This window comes from Polypterus senegalus, chromosome 3 (genome assembly GCF_016835505.1).
Source record: "Polypterus senegalus isolate Bchr_013 chromosome 3, ASM1683550v1, whole genome shotgun sequence".
Lineage (NCBI taxonomy): Eukaryota > Metazoa > Chordata > Cladistia > Polypteriformes > Polypteridae > Polypterus > Polypterus senegalus.
In genome coordinates, this window is record NC_053156.1 from 47,706,844 (window position 1) to 47,728,554 (window position 21,711).

At 36.5% G+C, this 21,711-nt stretch overlaps 1 protein-coding gene across 3 annotated transcripts in view; it reads right to left on the reverse strand.

Annotated features, from left to right (window-relative positions):
• The window catches only part of ppp1r35 (protein phosphatase 1, regulatory subunit 35), a 34,773-nt gene extending 14,975 nt beyond the window's left edge, over positions 1-19,798 (reverse strand). The window contains exons 1-3 of one of the 3 annotated variants that reach the window (XM_039747133.1): positions 19,712-19,798; positions 10,061-10,324; positions 6,124-6,331 (exon numbers count right to left, since the gene is read on the reverse strand). In XM_039747133.1, the coding sequence (XP_039603067.1) occupies positions 6,124-6,331; positions 10,061-10,324; positions 19,712-19,738 (499 nt within the window). In that variant the 5' untranslated portion in view covers positions 19,739-19,798. The other 2 variants (XM_039747135.1, XM_039747134.1) reach the window with 2 other exon arrangements.
• Between the last annotated feature and the right edge of the window lie 1,913 nt (positions 19,799-21,711).

Sequence of the window (21,711 nt, forward strand, 5' to 3'; positions counted from 1 at the left end):
TATAAACTTTGTTCCTTACAATTTGCTGGTGTGCAGCAGTGACAATTACAATTAGAGATTTCAGTATCAGGATACTGTATATATATATATATATATATATATATATATATATATAGTAGAAAACCACTTCATAACATATGTACTGTTGTTCACACAGTATTTACCTAAAAATAACCAATATTCCAATAAATATTTAAAATTAACATGTAGTTAAAAAATTTAGGAGCAATGATTTTGGTTCACCAATACCTTTTACCATTTTGTTATTTTCAGGACAACACCTGCGGCATTCACTCTTTGCTCCCTCTGCCTGTAAGGATTTTCAAATGCAAGGATTTTTTTGAGCCACAAAAATGTGACTAGATCAATTTTTGTTAAGCCAAACTAGCTTACCCATTTTCAACCCATTTAATTCAGGATCACAGGGACTGGGGACTATTCCAGCAGCACTGAACAAAAGACAGAAACCAACCCTAGAGAGAGCATCACAGGGCACACCACCATAACAGGCCCTTTTAGAGTTAAAATTAGCCCATGTGAGATTCAGCTTGCTTGAGAACAACAGTCAACTTTATACATGAGACCCTAATTTTAGCCATGCCACACTGCAGTGATGGTGACACTGTGCTGTAAAAATGGCTCCTTCATTCAGATGAGACGTAAAGCTGATGTCCTGACTCTCTGTGGTCACAAAAGACCCCTGGCTATCCTACGTAAAGAGTAGGGTGTATGACATGGCCTAGTCATTCTGGCCCCTTCATCATCCTGTCTCTAATTGGGTTTCTCTCTCACCACTTCACCACTTAACAACTAATGTGTGCTGAGAATTATGGCACAAAAATAGCTGCTATCTCATCATTCATTGCACCACTACATTGGTGGTGATTATGTTGCTCCTCACTCACTGAAACACTTTGAACAGTGAGGAAAGCAATACATAATAATAATAATTCTTTTCATTAATTTATAGTACTAGTCTGGCCCGTGTGGAGCTGTAAGGACAGAATGCTCCACTAGATGGAGCTCTGATCTAGTATCCAGGATGAAGGAACATTTTGGCCCAGGGCTCCTCATTTTCGGGTCTTGGAGGTCAACAGAGATTAAGCAAATGGGTTTGAATAAAAACATGTACTTAGAAGCTATTTATTGTTGCTGGAATTCATTTTTGTTCAAACAATATTTTAGTTAACCACAAATCAAAATGCTTATTTTATTGTGTTAAATAGCTGCATTCACTATTGTTAACTGCTTTTTGTTTTCTTAACCAACTGCCAATTTAAAATAAGACTCAAAATGACAAAATTAACCAGGTCACCATCAAACTTGTTTCCGTTTATGCCTGTGTTTGTTCGTCTTAAGTATCTGTTTTAGTAAAATATTTGAAGAAACTGGGCAAGAAAAAAAGACTAAGACCTCCAACAATCACTTGGAAGCATTTCTATACAATACAAAAACTCTACAATAAAAATCAATTCACAAGTCAGTACTGAAAGCACTACCTAGCCACAGAATTAAACAGGTTTTGCTATTAGCAAAAAAAAAAAACAGCAGTAGTATTGCAGCCTTCCAGGATCAAACTTGAGGGCCTCTGCATTACCCCTGGCCCAGAGGTGCTTCCGAAGAGATCAGGAGTGCTTTTGGGCTGGGTCTAAGGAAGCCTGATGCCCAAAGTGCTAGTGAGTTTAAAGTTGGGTGGAAAAGTATTAGCTACAGCTCACCTGGAAAGACCAGAGGAAGTGAAAGAGTTGTAGGTGGTTTTGGAGTATTGTACAATATGGGTGTTGTGGTTCAGGCTTGCCTTCAATATTTATTTTTTGCTTTAAATAGATTTTGTTAATTCATTAGATTAAAATATTTTGAAAGGGGGATTTCAAGCTTTGTTGTCATGCATATGTTTTATTGGTTCTTGTCAAAAACTTTTTTTTTTCATTTAAATTTTAAAGAAATTAATGTTTCTTTATTAGTATTGTTAAAACGTTGCTAGGGTGCTCGTAATTGCTACTAAGGACTGTCCAAATGACTCACACCATGAAAGTTTGGTAACAAATTTCACCAGAGCAATACACATCCCATGGACCGAGCTTTTGGATTCTTCACCATGAGATCTGTGGGGCTCTTTTGAGTTTGAATTTTTGTATGGAGCCATGCGGTCAAAAAAGGAACGCCCCGCCCCCCAACTAGTTCTATTCTGATTTTGTGGCAAAGGCTTACTTCTGCTCACAGTGCTTTTTCAAGTGGTGAAAGCTCACCTTTCAGTCACAGTGCATTTTGTTTTGATTTTTATGTTTTTTTGAATGGTGAATGTTCATTTTTAAGCCATAAAGAAGTTTCAAATTTTAATTATTGTAGTATAAGCTTGCCTTTGGTTCAAAGTTCATCCACTAGTCACAGAATATTTATTTCAAATTGTTTTCAAAGGCAGCAATTCACATTGTGCCTGCAGTATATTTTTGAGCATATGTAGTGAGGCAGTTTCCTTAGATTAGGTATTGATTAAACCAGTGAACTAGTGCTCTTGAGCATTCACTATTCTGGTTTTGACTCTCACCCTTTTGTCTCAGTGTTTTGGCTCTGGTATATAAAATAGGATTTCTTGGTGAGAAATTCAGTTCTGACTATGAAATCAGTTAAGCCCTTATGTTATAAAAGCTAGTTTTGTGAAAAGTTGTTTTTTTTTTGCTTTGGAATTTATTTTTCAGTCTTCAATGAAAAAGTAATCTTTGTATATTATTTCTGAAGTAAACGTACAACTTCCTAAAACAGTCCACTTCATAAAAAAATTATGCTAGAGGAAAACTTGGGGTGATCTATTTAGGGAGGTGTGTGTGTAGTGAGCTTTCAGATGGATGTGTGCTTTCCATGACTGGTATAACATTGGGTAAAGTACAGCAAGCACCTTTTGGGTTACTTCGCTGCACTGATCTGTCTTAGGCATATACTGTTTTCATCTCTTCCTTCATATGGAAGAATCCCTGTATCTGTGGGTGGCCATTCAAAGATCTACCATGGATGCCAGATAGTACCAAACCCTATTTTCAGGCTGCTTTTGTTTACATGCATACCTATGATAAAGATTATCTGATGAATTTCACATAATAGGACATCACCAACATTATATAATAATAAAATACATTGTGCAACATTATACTTGTGCTTGCTCTCTCTCTCTCAAATGAATGGGATACTGACGTTTTAGCTTAACCCTCAATAGACAATGCAGCAATGAAAAATATATTGTACACACCCACAGTTTAAACACAGTTTAAACACATTTTTACATTCCATTTTAATTTTTGCTTTCTTAAAAAATATTTGGCCTATTGTAGGTTTTCATCAGCTTCTCCATTTTTCATTGAGGAGTAGAACTACACAGCTTCTCTTAGGCTTTGAAGAACTGTTAGCATTACTGCATGTGCTTTGGGGCCACTATTAAGTAAAATTAAGGGTTATTTTTACAACAACACTGTAATAACATGGAAAGAAATGCAAACAGCAAAAATGATAGATGCTAAAAGGCTGGTTATACTGTGCTTGACACATCAGTGCACTGAAAATGACATCAGACACATACCCTTACACTGCTGCAGTGCCCTGGGTTTTCGTTGTGTGCAATACACAGAATGCAACTTTCTTTTATTTATGGATTTATTCATTTAATATTTTAGGGCCATGGTTATTCACGAATGACTAAAATCCCAGACACTGAATCCATGGATGTGGGGATTCTACTGTACTTTGTTTTTACTTCTTATTTGTTAACCTTCTCCTTTATTCTCTTTTTTAATAAGGAAGGATGGATGGATGGATGAGATAGATAGGATAGATCCCAAGGGGAAATTCACATACTCCAGCAGCATACTGATAAAAAACAATATTAAATAAAATTTTGATAAAAAATGCAGGTAAAACAGGCAACAACATTGTATAATGTTAACGTTTAACCCTAAGCCCCAGGTGGAACTGAAGAGTCGCATAGTGTGGAGGAGGAACAATCTCCTCAGTCTGTCAGTGGAGCAGGACAATGACAGCAGTCTGTCGCTGAAGCTGCTCTTCTGTCTGAAGAAGATCCTGTTCAGTGGATGCAGTGGATTCTCCATGACTGCCAGAAGCCTACTCAGCGACCGTCGCTCTGCCATGGATGTCAAACTGTCCAGCTCCATGCCTACAATAGAGCCTAACTTCCTCACCAGTTTGTCAAGGCGTGAGGCGTCCTTCTTTATGCTGCCTCCCCAGCACACCACCGCGTAGAAGAGGGCACACACCCCAACCGTCTGATAGAACATCTGCAGCATCTTATTGCAGATGTTGAAGGATGCCAGCCTCCTAAGGAAGTATAGTCAGCTCTGTCCTCTCCTGCACAGAGAATCAGTATTGGCAGTCCAGTCCAATTTATCATCCAGCTGCACTCCCAGGTATTTATAAGTCTGCACCCTCTGCACACAGTCATCTCTGATAATCACGGGGTCCACGAGGGGCCCGAGTCTCCTAAAATCCACCACCAGCTCCTTGGTTTTGCTGGTGTTCAGGTGTAGGTGGTTTGAGTCGCACCATTTAACAAAGTCCTTGATTAGGTTCCTATACTCATTCTCCTGCCACAATTCACAATTGTCACACACAGTTTTTTGGTTTGGGAGCGGGCAGGTGGAAAGAGTATCCAAAGAAAAGCATGGGGGACACAAGGAAACATGTAAACTCCACACAGACAGATGCCAGGCAAGGATTCAATCCCGGGACACTGGGGTTACATACAGGTATAACAACAGCTTCCCCCACTCCATAATATTCCAGATTTTAGACTCTTCTTCTTCTTCTTTTGGCTACTCCCGTTAGGGGTTGCCACAGCAGATCATCTTCTTCCATAGCTTTCTGTCCTCTGCATCTTGCTCTGTTACACCCATCACCTGCATGTCCTCTCTCACCACATCCATAAACCTTCACTTAGGCCTTCCTCTTCCCTGGCAGCTCTATCCTTAGCATCCATCTCCCAATATACCCAGCATCTCTCTTCTACACATGTCCAAACCAACGCAATCTTACGTCTCTGACTTTGTCTCCCAAATGTCCAACTTGAACTGACCCTCTAATGTACTCATTTCTAATCCTGTCCATCCTCATCAAACCAAGTGCAAAATCTTAGCATCTTTAACTCTGCTACCTCCAGCTCTATCTCCTGCTTTCTGGTCAGTGCCACCGTCTCCAACCCATATAACATAGCTGGTCTCACTACCGTCCTGTAGACCTTCCCTTTCACTCTTGCTGAAACCGGTCTGTCAAAAATCACTCCTGACACTCTCCTCCACTCATTCCACCCTGCTAGCACTCTCTTCTTCACCTCTCTTCCACAATCCCCATTACTTTGTACTGTTGATCTCAAGTATTTAAACTCATCCACCTTCGCCAGCTCTACTCCCTGCATCCTCACCATTCCACTGACCTCCCTCTCATTTACACACATGTATTCTATCTTGTTCCTAACTTTCAAAACGGCTTACAGCATCTTAGTTGCATAAGATCTATTTCATATTCAGTCATTTTAGTATTGAACACTAAGGCACTGGCAATATACAGTAACAGCAACCAATGCCATGTAGGCAGATACTAATGTAACAATGAGTGCAGATTTGTATTTGTATGCCAGACCTAGACTGACACACAAACACAAGAGTGTCACTAACTGACCACTGCGTAAAGATCATCTGGCCAATGGCTGTTTAATGGCCAGGCAGTCACCAAGGATAACAATATTGCTAAACCAGGTGAATTAGAACACACAACTTGTCAAAACCTTGAATTTTTCTACTGCCATACTCTAAGTATCACTCCTTCCATTAAAAAAAAACAAAAAACAAGAAGTGCTTGCCGAGGGCAAATGAGCACTAAATGTTTTGTAAATTTGCATAAGATGGAGGGCCATGATATCAAATGATTCTATAATCTGCTGTTAATTGTATTTACTAATAAAGTACACAATTATTGTAGTATAATCCTAGCAAAACTTTGTTTCTCAGTGGACTTTAAATCTGTCCACAAACAAATATTTTGAAAATGCTTTTATATATTAATAGAGACACAACAGTTAAAAATACCAAGTCAAAGACTTGACTTTGTGAATTTCTACCTCACCTTTAGGAGCTTTCTTAGCAGTCTTGCTAGGTGCTTCCTTCTGTTGCATAACTGTAGCTTTTGAGAAGATTGAAGTAGGGTTACTGTGTGAAATAGGTCTATTTTCTGCCACAACTGTGATGATGCGAGTTTCTTGTTCATTTTGTGCACCAGCAGTTGAAAGTTCATTATCATGACCTCCAAATCCAGAATCAATGTCAAATCGTACCTAGGAAGAAAAATTACTTCACAAAATATTTCTACACTTCTGTGCCAGCTCTCAGACATTTAAGATCTAAAGTTTACTTTAACCAAAATCAAACTGTGGAATGTATTAAAATATTACTTATAATCTCTTTAATAAAATGATTAAATGAAAATACACAGTTCTTCAATTCTGAACTTTTACATTATGAACCATTACATTCTCATAAAAACCTAAAAAAGTAAGAGTAATCTGAGGTGAAAAATATGGAACAGATTTTACTTTGCCACCATTTATTCAGTAAAAAATGAATATATGTATGAAAAAGTCAAGAAGGTACTTTGCAACACACCACTTCATTAGTTAAGGAACAGGAAGTGCTACCATCTTGATGTACTGTAAAAGCAGAACCTTTGGCAGTTCAGTCTGGAGCATTAGGTTTAAATGAACCATAAAACATCAGGAACATTGTCCTATATACAGGTAAACCCAAAGCCAGTTAATTTGATACTTTTTAACAATGGCATGTTCATAAAAAACACAATTAAAAGCTATATCCAGGAATCTATAGGTCTCTGTCAAATTCATAAATGTTACTGTTCATGACTCTACCATGAGAAAATGGCCAAACAAGTATGGCTTTCCCAAAAGAATAGTCCGGAGAAAGTCTTTTCTTTCCAAAAAAAAAAAAAAAATGATGGCACAGCTTGGGTTTGCAAAGTTGTATCTAATTGAACCATGAAGCTTCAGGAACTAGGTCTTCTATACAGACAAGACCAAAGTGAAGCTGATTTGCACAACAACATGTTGGTAAAAGCCAAAACACTCAGTACTTTCAGCCAATAAATTTGGTAGAAGTGAGTCAAGAAATGTTACTGGGGATCTTTTATACCAACAGAAATATGTCTACATAATGCCTCCCTGGGACTATGACAGCTAAGTCAGAACTTATCTTATGTTTCTTTTGATTTTTTTCTTGTTTTATAGCAATTCCAGTGTGTGTTCAGACCAAAATATGTTTGTATATTTATTTATTTGTCTAACTATTTATGTATGTATTTATTTATTTAAAGAGTTTCTGTAAAAAGCCAAATTCACTGTTGAAGTTCAACTTTAATGTCTACTTTTGTCTATACACACCGTGGCGTATCAAAATCACAGCATGCATCATCAGATAAAGCATCAAAGTAGCACATAAACTGGGAAACACTCTGCAGACAGTTCTTTTTAATGCCAAAAGCAAGAAATCTGCAGTTGAGGCACAAAATGTGGTATACGGTATACCATACAGTGAATTTTCCAGCTTTGTACGTGGGGAAAAACATCTAAAACACTAGTAAGAGTATTTGTGGATCTTTAGCTACAAATATGCAAACCATATCACAAACTGTATACACATAGACAGACATACACACACAAATACGCACCTTAAGACCAGAAAATAAAAACTGCCTTGAATCAAGCGCTTCATGTGCTAATGGTCCTGTACCATTTGCCAGTATAGATGAGAAAGAAAAGTGACTATGTAGGACATTTAAGGTATTTGATAATACTGTTTGCTTTTTTTAAGCCAGGATGTTACAAGTCATAAACAGAAAGAAGCTGTGCACTATGCATATTCTGTGGCAACTTTAGCACCTACTATATTGTTTTGCATTCCTGAAATGAGCAGGTGTTAGACCAGGAAGTAATGCTGCTAGTGAAAATGGACTCCCACTATGTACATGTATTCATCTGTGCTCACAAACCTATACATTTGGACCTTCCTCTGACTGAAGTAAGACAATGGTAATCTTTCTTCATAATGGCTAAGATGTGATGCACCCACTTCAGATTGTCAATGATGGTCACTCCAAGAAATTTAACAGATAGGTTTGGTTTTGTCTTTAGCTGCAGAGGTGAGCTCTGTGTGTGTATGAGACCAGACAACCAATTAATGCTCATTCAGAAGTATAATGCAGCAACAAAGAATAAAGAACTTGGATGTTTTGGACCTCACAAATAAAAGAGAAGAATGTCTATCTGATGTCTCGTGTTGTATAAGAGAAGAATGTCTATCTGATGTTTCGTGTTGTATGTACAACACAATGGGGAAAAAAAAGAGAAAAGCGGGTCAAGACTGTAGCAGAGCTTGCTGTAATTCTTAAACATTTGTGTAACACTGTCTCCGTCTGGCAGAACACTATTTGTTGTCAGGCTGAGTACGACTGTGCTGGATAGTCGTAACGTACTTGCTAAATTTGACAAGCCCAGCCATTTTCGGTGTGTAAATTGGAGCCTTTGTAAGGTATTACAATTGTAATAAAACCCTTTTATTTGGAGCTGGGATTTGTGTCTAGGGTTTTGGGTGCTGCAATACCCCCTTCTACAGGTCAAAACATACACACAGACACAAATATACATACATATACAGTGCATCTGGAAAGTATTCACAGCGCATCACTTTTTCCACATTTTGTTATGTTACAGCCTTATTCCAAAATGGATTAAATTCATTTTTTTCCTATGATTTCTCAGTTTCTTTATTTTTAATAAATTTGCAAAAACCTCCAGTAAACGTTTTTCACGTTGTCATTATGGGGTGTTGTCTGTAGAATTTGGAGGAAAAAAATGTGGAAAAAGTGATGCACTGTGTGTGTCTGTGTGTGTGTGTATATATATATATATATATATATATATATATATATATATATATATATATAAATAAATTAACGCAACTAAAAACGACAAGATTCTCTATCTGCTCCCAATAGTGTGCTGTTCCAGTTTTAATACGGGGCTGTCCAAGTCATTCCAGAGTTCCACATTGCAAGCATTCAATTCCTTCCCAGTAATAAAACTGAAAACTAGGTAAGACAAGCTCCTATTTACTTTCGGTTTTTGAAACAGTGAGTTTTTCTCTCAGGGTATTTTTCCATTACAAATAAACATAGTCATTACTGTTTGCGAATTGTTCAAGAAAGGTTAAGAAGAATAACATGTTTTTGTGAAAATTGCTAATAAAATCAAGAAACTGTGTTTTCATTACATGAAAGAAATAATGAAGTGGTAATTTAGGATCAGTTATATACAGCAGGAGTGGATCAGTAGTGTAATAACTAGTGCTGCTGGTTAACGGCGTCAGCATTCTGCAGCTGAATCCCTTACCATTTCTTTATCCATGTGGATACTAAATTTTCTTCCTTCTTTGTGACCCCCAACCAGAACCAAAACCCCCACACACATTCCCCAGATTAGGTTAATTCAAGTTGTTAAATTGGCCTTCAATGTGAATGTGATACTGGCTAGTGAATGAGTCAGTGCTGCAATGGATTTGTGTCTTGCCCAGGACTACTTCCTGCCTTGTGCTCAATACTGCCAAGATAGCCTGCAGTCTCCACTTGACCATAAACTGGATTAAGTGAGTTTGAAAATGTTGTGTAAAATGGAGCATTACATCATCAGCATGCAGTATGACACAATTATCTTTTTTCAAAGTTGTCAGTAGAGAAGTCATTTTGTGAAGATTAATACTTGGCAACAACATTACAGTATCTGCTAATAAATTTGCTTTTGACTGGCGCTTTCCCTTTAAATCAGATGAAGATTACCAGCTCTATGACAAGTAGAAGCATGACTATGCATAATGGAAGAACATTTTAAGTAATTTACTTTTTTGGTAACCATATAAGTAAGAAATCATAAAAAAAGCAAGAGGCACACTAAATTATAGGCATGAGCATTAAAAATGTACTGATATGAATAGCAACAAACCTGCCTCCTGTTGGTTTTTCCACCCATACAATATTCTGCTCCACGTTTGGTGTTCTTTAAAATTCCCAAACCACGTTCCATCTTTTCTGGGGTGAGTGAAATATCAAGTTCAGAGTGTGACCCAAAGATTTCAGCGGTATTTGACAGAGGCCGGGGAGCACATTGAGTGGGAAAGCTATCCTGGTTAGAGTATTTTTCTGGAGTATAGATACCTTGCTCCGGCAATAACGTTGCAGAATCCAGCTTCATCTTCAAAAAAAAAGCCTTGAAATTGGAAACAATACATAAATTCGGATTTTAGGTACACCTTTAATTCAAGTTTTGGATAAAACTGACAGTCTTGGCTACAAACTAGTCATATTGTCTGATGTTTGTTTGTTTTTTTTTTTTTTAATTCAAAGAGAACTCTTATTAGATGTTAATTCAAGTCATTACTTGAATATTATTTAACACACTGTTACAAACCACTTCACATGGATTCTCAGAATAATACAAAAACGTTCATATTTACTTAATTAGACCATAGTGGTAAAAGTGTTGCCCAGCATCACATTCTAAGATCACTTTTTTGACTTCTTTAATGTGAATTTAAAAAAATGGATTCAAATTAAAAAATTAATTACATAGGGATGAATATAAAAGGTATGCATATGACTGATAATGATTATAGAAGAATACGTGTTATTTATAGCATCTTATTGAGTTTTGGATGTGTGAGGCATTTAAACAAGTGCATCTCCCCAAGAAGAATGCAGTTAAATAGTTTATCACAGAGCTTTCAGTACAGTGCATCATAAGGAAGTTGAAAAGATATGAACCCACAGCCACACTGCCTAGTTCAGGCCACCCCTCTAAATATAGTCACATTGTAAGTATGACACTTGTCAAAGAGGCTACTATGACATAAATTGTCACTCTGATGAAGTTGATGAAGTTGTAGAAATCTGTGACTGCAACTGGAGAGGGTGTTCAAGGCTCAACAATACCCAAGGCACTGCACAAAAACAATCCTTCTGTAAGAGTGGCAAGGAAGTAGTCCTGAAAGGGAAACACATGGCCTTGCCTATAAATAAATTTCAAGATGTCACTTGGAAGATACTGCAAAGATGTGGCAAGAAGTAATGTGGTCTGATGAGGCTAAAGTGGAACTTTTGGCTTGAACATTAAGCAGCTTGTGTGCCATAAATCTAATTGCACATCAGCGAGCTAACACCTTCCTAACACATCCTTTGTTGTGAGATTGTTTCCAGCAAAACAGGATTGGCAATACGGTCAGGATTGATGGGAAAATGTATGTTGGACAAAATAGATGTAAAAAACTGCTAACTTGTGCAAGAAAGTTTAAACTGGGAAGTTTGTCTTTAATATGGTAATGAATTAAAGCACACTTCAAGAGCAATAAAAGAGTGGCTTAAAATGAGGAAAACTGATGTCCTTGAGTGACTCGATCAAAAAGTAAATTGTCCAAAATCCATGGTAGCAAATATCATTTATGTATATAATAAAAAGCTAAATATGTTTTCAAGGCACTGCAGAAAACACATACGGATAAAGCATCACTGATTAAGAAATGTTTTGCTTGGAAAAAACAGTGGCTAAATTATTTGAGCAAAATGAAAAATTATGGAAATAACAAAGCATTTTTTTTTTTTAATAAGAAAATATTTATTCATTCATTTTCTCTCCACTTGAAGACAGTGATGGTGACAACATAAGGAATGGAACAGACCAGGTCACCCCATCATCAGTAACTTCTCCCAGCTCTTCCTAGGAAACATGCCCCCTAATCACTTTGGAGATATAATTCTCCCATTGCAGCCTGGGTCTGCCTTTCTTTTTGTGATGTGTGTTTTGAACACTGTCCAAGAGGGAACAGCAACAAGAGCTCATCACAACTACATGCCTGAAATATCTCAGTTAGCTCCTCTTGATCCTAAGTTGCCGTGGTTCCACCAAGATATACTCTCATATTGCGGTGCTGCTTAGCCTGTCATAGACAATTCCTGCACCTGAACCTCGCTTCAGCAGCATGTACCTCATGTGTCTCATTCATTTGCTCATTACGCAGAGCCTGTGATTAACTACAGGTCAGGATGGGATATAGATTGAATGGTAACTTAATAACTTTGTCTACAAACACATCGTTTCAGTACCATGGACCTGTATATCCATAAAACTATCAACTCTGCACAAATACATCGGTCAGTTTCACAACCACTACTACCACCATTTCTCCACCAGGACAACTGCTGACACCTTATCTGAAAGGAGGTACAGAAAATAAAAAGTTTGTCTTGTGTCTAAAACTACCTTTAAAATAATGATGAAAGTGCTTTCTTTAATGGACGAAAACCAAAGTTCAAGGTTGTTAGACAGCCCACCTCACAATATTCAAAAGATAATTGCCTCATGTGTTTCAATTAAAAAAATTAACAAAGGGGGTGGGGGCAGATAAAACAAAAGTGTATATCTTAACATGGCACGTCTTTATCAAATAGTAAGGTATGTCACATTAGAAATGTTACATCAGATCCAGAATCCTTTTACACTTATTTGCTTGGCAGATGCTTTTATCCAAAGCGACTTGCAAAAGTGGTAAACATAATCAAGTAACATTAGGCTAGGACCTGTTTATTCAGCAAGTGTAGTAGGACAGGTAACAAAAGTTGATTGCCACAAGTGAAATGATGTAATAACTAATAAATGTGCAAACATACATTAACTTTAATTGCTTTATCGACTGTTAACCTAACAACAAATCAAGCAACAGTATGTGAGATCATAGAGTAAAGATTCTTTTTTCCCCCCAATCAATTAGACCGATATTCACAGAACAGATGGGTTTTCAAAACACTTCTTAAATACATTGAGGGAGTCAGTAGTTTGAATGGAGCTGGCAGCTCAATCAACCACCTAGGAACTACACTGGAAAAAATTCTGGATTGAGACTTGATACCATGCAGAGGCACCATCACCAGATGCTGTTCCATGGCAGACCCAAGGGCCAAGAAGGAGCTTAGCACCTCACCAGTGTTGCCATATATACAGGTGCTGACTCACTGACCACTCAGTAGGTAAGCATCAGGAATTTGAACTTGAAGCATGCTGCTACAGGAAACCAATGTGGCGACCGATTAGAGAAGCGACATTTGCCTGTCTCTGCGGGTTAAATACAATATGGGCCACTGCATTCTGGACCATCTGCAGCGGCTTGACAGCACTCCTGCCAGAATGGAGTTGTAGTAGTCCAGAAGAATCAAGGGTTTGAATCCCTTGCTGCGGGGAACTTCCAAATCCATACCCCCTAAATAGCCCCCAATATTTTCATGGATCTTTCTCTGGGTACTCCCTTTCTCCTCTAACATCAAAAGAGAAATACTTCTCTTTTTAAAATAATGGAGTAGCCCTATCATAAACTGGCATCCCCTCCAGAAATGATTCCTGCGTTTCACCAAAATTAATTCTAACCCCATGTCCAAAACTGGATTAAGGTGGTCTAAGACATGTCACAACAAGGAGAAAGTGGCCATAAAATGTACTATGGAAACTGACACGAGATAAAAAACACATATGCTGTATATTACTGTTACATTACACGAGTTCTAAAGCAATTTAACTACAGTAACTCAGTAGTACATCTATCATCTATGATGGGTAATAACAACAGATGTTATATAAATACACGTAAACAGCCCTTTTCAGCGAAAACACAATTCAAATCTATGCAAAACTATGTTTCAAAGAAGTCCGCAAACAACTTCAAGTGACAGTTCTAAAATAAAACCATATAACATACAAATGATTATAAAACATTAATCCGATATATTTTTTAAGTGAAATGCATTCAACTGTGCTTTATATGTGACTTCAAACATAAAAAAATAAAGAGAATAGGGATGTACACAGTAATGATTACCTTTCCTTCGAAAAAATAATGAAACCAACAGAAATATGATGATAAGACTGGAACTTACCCAGCTGTAATGTTTCAAAACGCAATGATAATCGTAGGCTGACGTGTTTCCCGATATTACCGACTCCAAAGTAGTTACTGATACAAAAGACTTGTCATTTTAATTGATTACAGTTTTTATCTCCACAAATTTATAAAAAAATATATTGCTTCTGCACCAAACACTGTGCTTATGTTCCGTTTAAACTTCCCTCCAATTGCAGTAGCTACGGCGCCACCTTCGCCATCTTACCTCAACAATAGAACAACAATTCCCAGTGTCCTTTTCGTCAAAGAAGTCCTTTTACTGCAGCACTCAAACAGCAATTCCCAGTATAGCTTTCGACATTTACGACCGTTTATCGTTAAACGGAAGATCACTACATCCCAGAATCCAGTAAGGGCGGAAGTTGTGCACCAGAGTCGTTCCTGTTCCTCATTTTGTTATTTTTGAGCGCTTTAACAAAGCATTATTTAAATGCAAAAATATATATATATTGTTTAAGGTAAAAAAAAGTAAGCTTCTTAAATGTTTTAACTCATCAAAACTGCTAGCATTTTAGTTGCGTACTTTTAAAATATTGTAAATGTGTGTGTTTCGTTCCATTATATACTTGTCCTTTTTTAAAAAGTCGTTATTAATAAAATTTTACGCAAAAATATATGAGAAAACAACAATAAAAAAATACAAAACATGCAAACTTTGTATATATAACACATAGAGGTATTTATACACAAATGAAATTGCAAGGTTACAATAAATTAAATAAGAACTCAACTGCTTTACAATTACGTAGTTTTTTTTTGTCTAAGCATTTTTCACTCCGTACAATGTATTAATATAAAACGCAGTTTTAAACGGTGTAAAGTTTTGCTCCTTCTTGGACCATTTAAATTTATGAATAAGGGATTTATTATAAATAATGAATAAGTTTAGGTTATAACAACTTGGGGCAGCTGCCTTGCAACAAGGTAACCAGGGTTCGCATCTGAGGTCCTCCCTGTGTCTGTGTGGGTTACCTCCAGGTGCTCTGAATTTCATCTACTGTCCAAAGACAAAGATTGGGTGAATTGTTGATGCTAAAAAGGCCCTGGTGTGTATCTGGTGTTTGTGTGTGTGTTTGCCCTGCAATGGAATGGCGCCCTGTCCAGGGTTTGTTCCTGACTTGCTCCATATACTAGATGGAATAGGCTCTAGCCCACATTTCCGTTATAAAAAAACAAATCTTTATCTTTTAAGGAAATGTAAATACCAGTAGTCATCTAAAAAGAATGATTAAACATTGCACCAAAATAATATTGTGTAAATACATCCAAACAAACAAATGAACAACACTTTTCTCCTCAAATTTACAAAATACACAGGATTAATCAATATACTTTTTTTAAACTTTCCTAGCACCTGGTTTATAGGATAAATGTGCTGAATGGTTTTAAAAGAAACCTTTCCAATTTTGTTGGTAATACAGTACCTTCATGAGATATTATCAGGTTCCTTTCAATTAATATTTTCAAACTGAGAAAGCCCAGTAGCTTTTTGCTGAAAGTATTATATATTTTTGACACATTTTCCTAAGATAGTTGTTACAATTTTGCCTTTTATGCTCATACCTTACAACATTGAGTTAAAAAAGTAAACTTTAAGTTCACAATAACTGCATTATGGAAATATTTAATAATGTGTATGCCAGAAGGTATGGCATCAAGTACAATTGCATATTTTTTGATTGATATTGGAAACCTATGTTTCTCTTAAAATTCTGAATAGATAAGTAAATTAACATTATCATGAACCAATTGAGTTAAAGAAAAAATATTTTTAAACAAGTTGCTGGAAAAAATGTGTTATTTTTATATCTTATATCTTTATTATTCCAAATTAAAAAGTGCAGTCATTTCTACTGCTGTGTCCAAAATATATACAAATACCCTTAAATGAAAGCCTGCAATGTGCACTTTAATTACTGTTGAATTGTTTAATTTGAAATTTTAAAATGTGGAGCAAAGGAGTAAATCAAGGAAAAATGTGTCTTTGTCCCAAACATTATGGAGGGTACTGTATATGCATGGGGAAGCTGTATCAGTATGCAGTCAGCCAGGAATTCAAGACTTGCCTATGGAAGTTAGATAGCTTAATGTGCAGTTTATTAACACGAAATTGCAACTGAGGAGAAACTTAATGCCACTATTTTTTTTGAAAAACAATTTTGGAATGAAGTATCATTATATTCTTTTGATTTCATGTAGTTCTTAATCCATTTAATCTTAAAAATGGTATTTGAAGTTTCAAAGTCAAACATATTCAGTCCTCCTTGTCTACTGTATATGAATTACATAGTATGTTTTACATTTCAGTGTTATTAATGCTAAAGATGTGAGTTAAGGGAAGCTCCAACTGTCTATTAAAGCACTGTGACAGAAAAGCTGCACTTCCACAATATTGCTGTGATACTCTGGCTCAATCTGCATAACTGAGGCTTTTATTCTTAAGTTGGAAAAAAGAATCCATTATTACAAACCACTGTTGGTGCAACTTTGTATTGGTTATCATGTTTCGTGAAGTGATATATTTGTGCAATATTACTGTACATGAAAAGCTATACAAGATTGTAAATAATAATCAAAAACAATATGCTCCTAATCATCATTTTTTAACCTGCTTAATCCAATTCAAGCACTCTGGGTGCCACATCCTAATCCTGCAGCACTGGGTGCAAGGCCATTGTAGAGTAAAAATAATATTGAAATAATTTTAAAGTTACCACATACAGTATGTTTAGGATATATCCCTGAACAAATACTGACATTTTTAGTGTATTTTTATTGTCGATATTCAGACACAGTCAAATTACCTCCCCTGCAGACCCAAGCTGTCATCCTCTGCTATGTGAAACATTTTAAAGTAGAAATGAAGTACCAACTTTCATTCTGTTGTTCTCCAACAACAAAATCTGCAGAGTTGCACTTGCATGCTGAGTTACAGTAACTGGTAGCTGTAAATTGTCAATCAGCCTAACATGCTGATTTGTGTCATTACTGTAGTAAATCAGGATCAAGCTTATGTGCATAAAAATCTGCACTGTAATCAACACCTCTTAGAAATGTAAAAGACAGTAGCAATCAGGATCACCAGGAAACCTGCATAAGTAATGGTGATATACTAACCTCCATAAGAAAATAAATCTTATACCTTTTGAAGATTTCTGTACAAAATATAATTTAAATGTTAGTCAAAAAGAATACAATTTGATCATTAAGGCTTATCTATCTATCATATAGTGCTTTTCTTATCTATCTATGTGTCTGTCTATGATGTCATGTCTTTCACGTCTATCTGTAACACATTGAAATCATTTAATTTTTCTTTAATCCACCGCCTCCTGTCTCACCAGTATGACAGTCTCCCCCACATATGATATTCCATTTGACTCATCTTAATGTCTAGTTTTGTAAGATATCAAACTTTTTGGAGTTTTACAGAAACACATATCAGACACACAAAACATGTGACTTGGCTGTCCCACTCCCAGTGAGGCATTATGCAGAGATATTTCTTTTGGTATTAAGGAGCCCCAGCACCGACAGTACTTGACACACTTCAGCTGAATAATTAATGGGCTGAAACTCCTCAGTGTTACTGTGCCAGAGAGAGGATGTGTAGCATTGTTCATAATGACACTCAGTTTTGTCTTCATTCTCTACTCCTCTACAACCTAAAGTTACTACCACGCATTTCTTCAATCAGAAGGGCTACTTTCATGAGGCACTATGCCATGCCAATGATAAAGACATCAAGTTACCATATAGATCAGCAACACAAAAAATGCAAAACAATGTAACAAAGGCATTAGTGTTCAGGCAATTATGATGATGAATAAAACTTACTTATGTACCTCTCAGTAGGTCTTACTCCAAATATTTTGATCACCTCTCTTATTTCCCAAAAGACATGCAATTAATGCAGCTTTTTTGGGTTTTCCCCTAGTTTTGTCCCTCTAGACCAAAAAACACTTGTTTTAGGACCTTTTAGATAATATTTTGTGCAGGAAATTACATCCTTATGATAAAGAGTGAACCAATTTGTATCTTCATTAAAGATTATCAGAAGGACTTGAAGTTGTACATGCCACATTATCTGACCCCAACTGATCCCAAGGGTTTACTCCCTAATGGAATATGAGGGGTCAACCTTGCTCCTTTAAAAAAATTTTAAAATTAAAAAAATCTAAATTAAAATAAAAAAACCAGTAGTAAAGACAATGTGGAGTGTTGTTTTACTGTATTTTAAGTTTCTTGATATGTTAATGTTATTAATATTTCATTTTTTACTGGTGGTCCTCGACCTCTAAGAGACACTCCCAGAATGTTAAAAATGACACATTTCCAACATAAGCATGTGATTAAATTTTTTTTTTAGATTATTTCAAGGCCAGTAATTACGAATTTAATTTTATATTTGATTTTGATCATTTACTAGGGATCTAGCCCTTTATGGTCCTCTATCAAATTGTAAAAAATGACACATTTCTATCATAATCAAGAATATTTGTGACATCTATTCTTTTTTTATCATTTTCTTCTATATCATGAAGTAAATCATTACATTACTTATGCTAATTCAGACTTTTTTCACCTTTCCTGTTACTCAAAAATGTAAAGAAATTCATGTTAAAATTTAAAAACCTACATTATTTGCCATTTTTTTCTTACGTGACTTGAATAATTATTTTTCAGCCTTAAAGTACTTGGGAGTTAATGGAACTACTGAAAGATTTGTAAATTTAACCATGGAATACAGTTTAATCAATAGTAATTCCAATTTTCTTATTTATTTTTTTAGTGTGACTTACATCTGGTTCTTATTATTATGATTAACATGGTTCAATATATTAAGAGATTTCTTTTATTGGCTGTAATATACTGTCCCCGGCCACATTACTAGATACACTTGTTCAACTTCTTGTTAACACAAATATCTAATAAGCCAATCACATAGAAGCAACTCAGTGCATTTAGGCATATAGACATTATCAAGACGACCTGCTGAAGTTCAAACTGAGCATCAGAATGGGGAAGAAATGTGATTTAAATGACTTTGAACGTGGTGTGGTTGCTGGTGCTAGGCAGGCTGGTCTGAGTATTTTAGAAACTGTTGATCTACTGGGATTTTCATGCACATGTGCCTCTAGGGTTTACAGAGAAGGATACAAAAAAGTATCCAGTGAGTAACAGTTCTCTAATCAAAAATGCCTTGTTGATGCCATAGTTCAGAGGAGAATGGCCAGACTGGTTCAAGCTAATAGAAAGGCAACAATAACTCAAATAACCACTTGTTACAACCAAGATACACAGAAGGGGATGTCTGAATGCACAACACGTCGAACCTTGAAGCAGATGGGCTACAGCAGCATCAGACCACACTGGGTGCCACCCCTGTCAGCTAAGAACAAGTAACTGAGGTAACAATTTGCACAGACTCCCCAAAATTGCACAATAAAAGATTGGAATAATGTTGCCTGCTATGACATTCGGATGGTAGGGTCAGAGTTTGGGGTCAACAACACGAAAGCATGAATTCACCCTGCCTTGTATCAAAGGATCAGGCTGCTGGTGGTGTTGTAATGGTGTGGGGGATGTATTCATAGCACACTTTGAGCCTTTTAATACCAATTGAGCATCATAGAAATGCAACAGCCTACCTGAGTATTATTGCTGAACATGTCCATCCCTTTATATACTGACGATAGATGTGGACAAATTTGCTGGTATCCCTGCAAGAGAAAAGAATAATAATATTAATAACAAAATATTTTTACAAAACAAAGAACTTTCACAGATTCCTTTATCTGCAATGCAAATACAGTCATGGACACAATTCTTTATCCCTTTTCTTCTTCTCATCCTCCAGTATGCATCATCATCCTCCTCCCAATTCTGACACGAAGTGAAGTTTAACAACACAAGAGGGTCTCCTCTCAGGAGCACCCTATGATAATACCCAAGGCCCCTGACAGGGTTCCCCTCTGAACTACGAGTCCAATGCAACCCTGCAGGTGTCCAAAGGCACACTAACACCTTTAGTATTAAGGGATGAACTATTACTGTCCCTCAATCCATCCATTATTCTTTCTCCGTGACTGTGATAACAATTGAGAACTATCTTGGCTGGGTTGCACCTCCATCCATATTGTTCATCCATTTTGGCATCCCAGCTAGGTATGGAGCATCTTTCAAGCCCAGTCAGTACAGCAGACCATCAATTATGTCTCTTACAGTACATACGGATGACTGGAGTCACACAGCTTGTGATTTCACCATGGTAATTGTAAAAAGCCCAGCACCGTGCATTTTCGATTTGTCCAAGATTGCAGATTTAAATAAAAAAACTCATAGCCTGCATTAGTCTATTTTGTGTTTCTGGCTTATGAGCATTTTGCATTTGAACTCTGCCCATGATTTTGTTTTCTGTATTGGCTTTATCATTTTGATTCATAGATTTCCCAGAAATGAACTTTGACCAGTTTCTTCTACTATGATTCATCTTCTGATTCCTTATTCATTAAATCTGCCATGCAGAATATAGATACACTTGTTTTAAAAAGAATTTGTATTCCTTATTAATTCTTTAGTTTCCTTTGTTAAGTGCCAGTATTGTCGTGGCGAAAAATTCATCATCAGAAGGCTTTTTACCTAAAAATAAAGGCTATTAGGACTTGAGATAGACAGACAGAGTTTTAAGGCTTTATTGCAATAAATCAACAACACGGACTCAACCCAATTCGGCCAAATGAGATTGAGCCCCGAACATTACAGCAATTGAAGTTTTATAACAATTTCTTATAATTTTTACCTCGTTCGATTAGCTCATTCTGCACCTGGTTTTACTGTCCATTATTCCTCTTGGTGTCTGTTCGGCTTATTTTGATTGGTCTAAGACTGGGTGGATGGCTTCCTCTTACCATCTTTGGGCTTTTCTTATGTCATTTCCGATCTTTTCTGACCTCGCTCGAATGAGCTCTCTTGCCAATCTTCTCTGACTCCATTCTACTCCTGTCCGGCCGAACCTTGAGTTTCCATGGGAACCCTTATTATCTCCTTACTTTTCTATCACTGGCCCCCTCGTGGAATTTGTTATTTTTCTATGTTGTCCCATTTTCTCTAACTGGCCAAGGCTTCAATTCCATATATGGGTTTCCTCTCATCATTTTCTTTCTTAAGCCTTCCAAACTTTTTATAATAGTGACCTGAAGCTTAAGCTTTTAATAAAAAGAAGTATAGTATGTGCTTTCATTTAATCATTGCTTGGCATGTTTGATTTGTCTTAATTTCTACACTAAAGTTAATTGCTAATATATTCTTCTAGTATTAATTTACCAAGATTTTCTCTTCATGCATTATGTCAGCGTGACCCTGCTTACAGCAAAAGCCTTTTTGTTGCATTTCTGCTGATTCATCAACCCAGCTGGTTTTCGATCCGCGCCTTTCAGAGTCATCTTCTCTGTGTTATCGCTTCCTAGCCTTGAATCACAGGTGTTCTCAAACTCTTATCCTGTCCAAAGCTGGTTTCGGTGCATCAATTTGCTGTTCTTTTCTTACTCTGGAAATTTTACTGTAAGCCTAAAAAATAATGCAATATAACTGATTTTTTGGTTAACTATTTGCTTGACCTCTTATTTGCTTAACATTCTAATTTATGCTT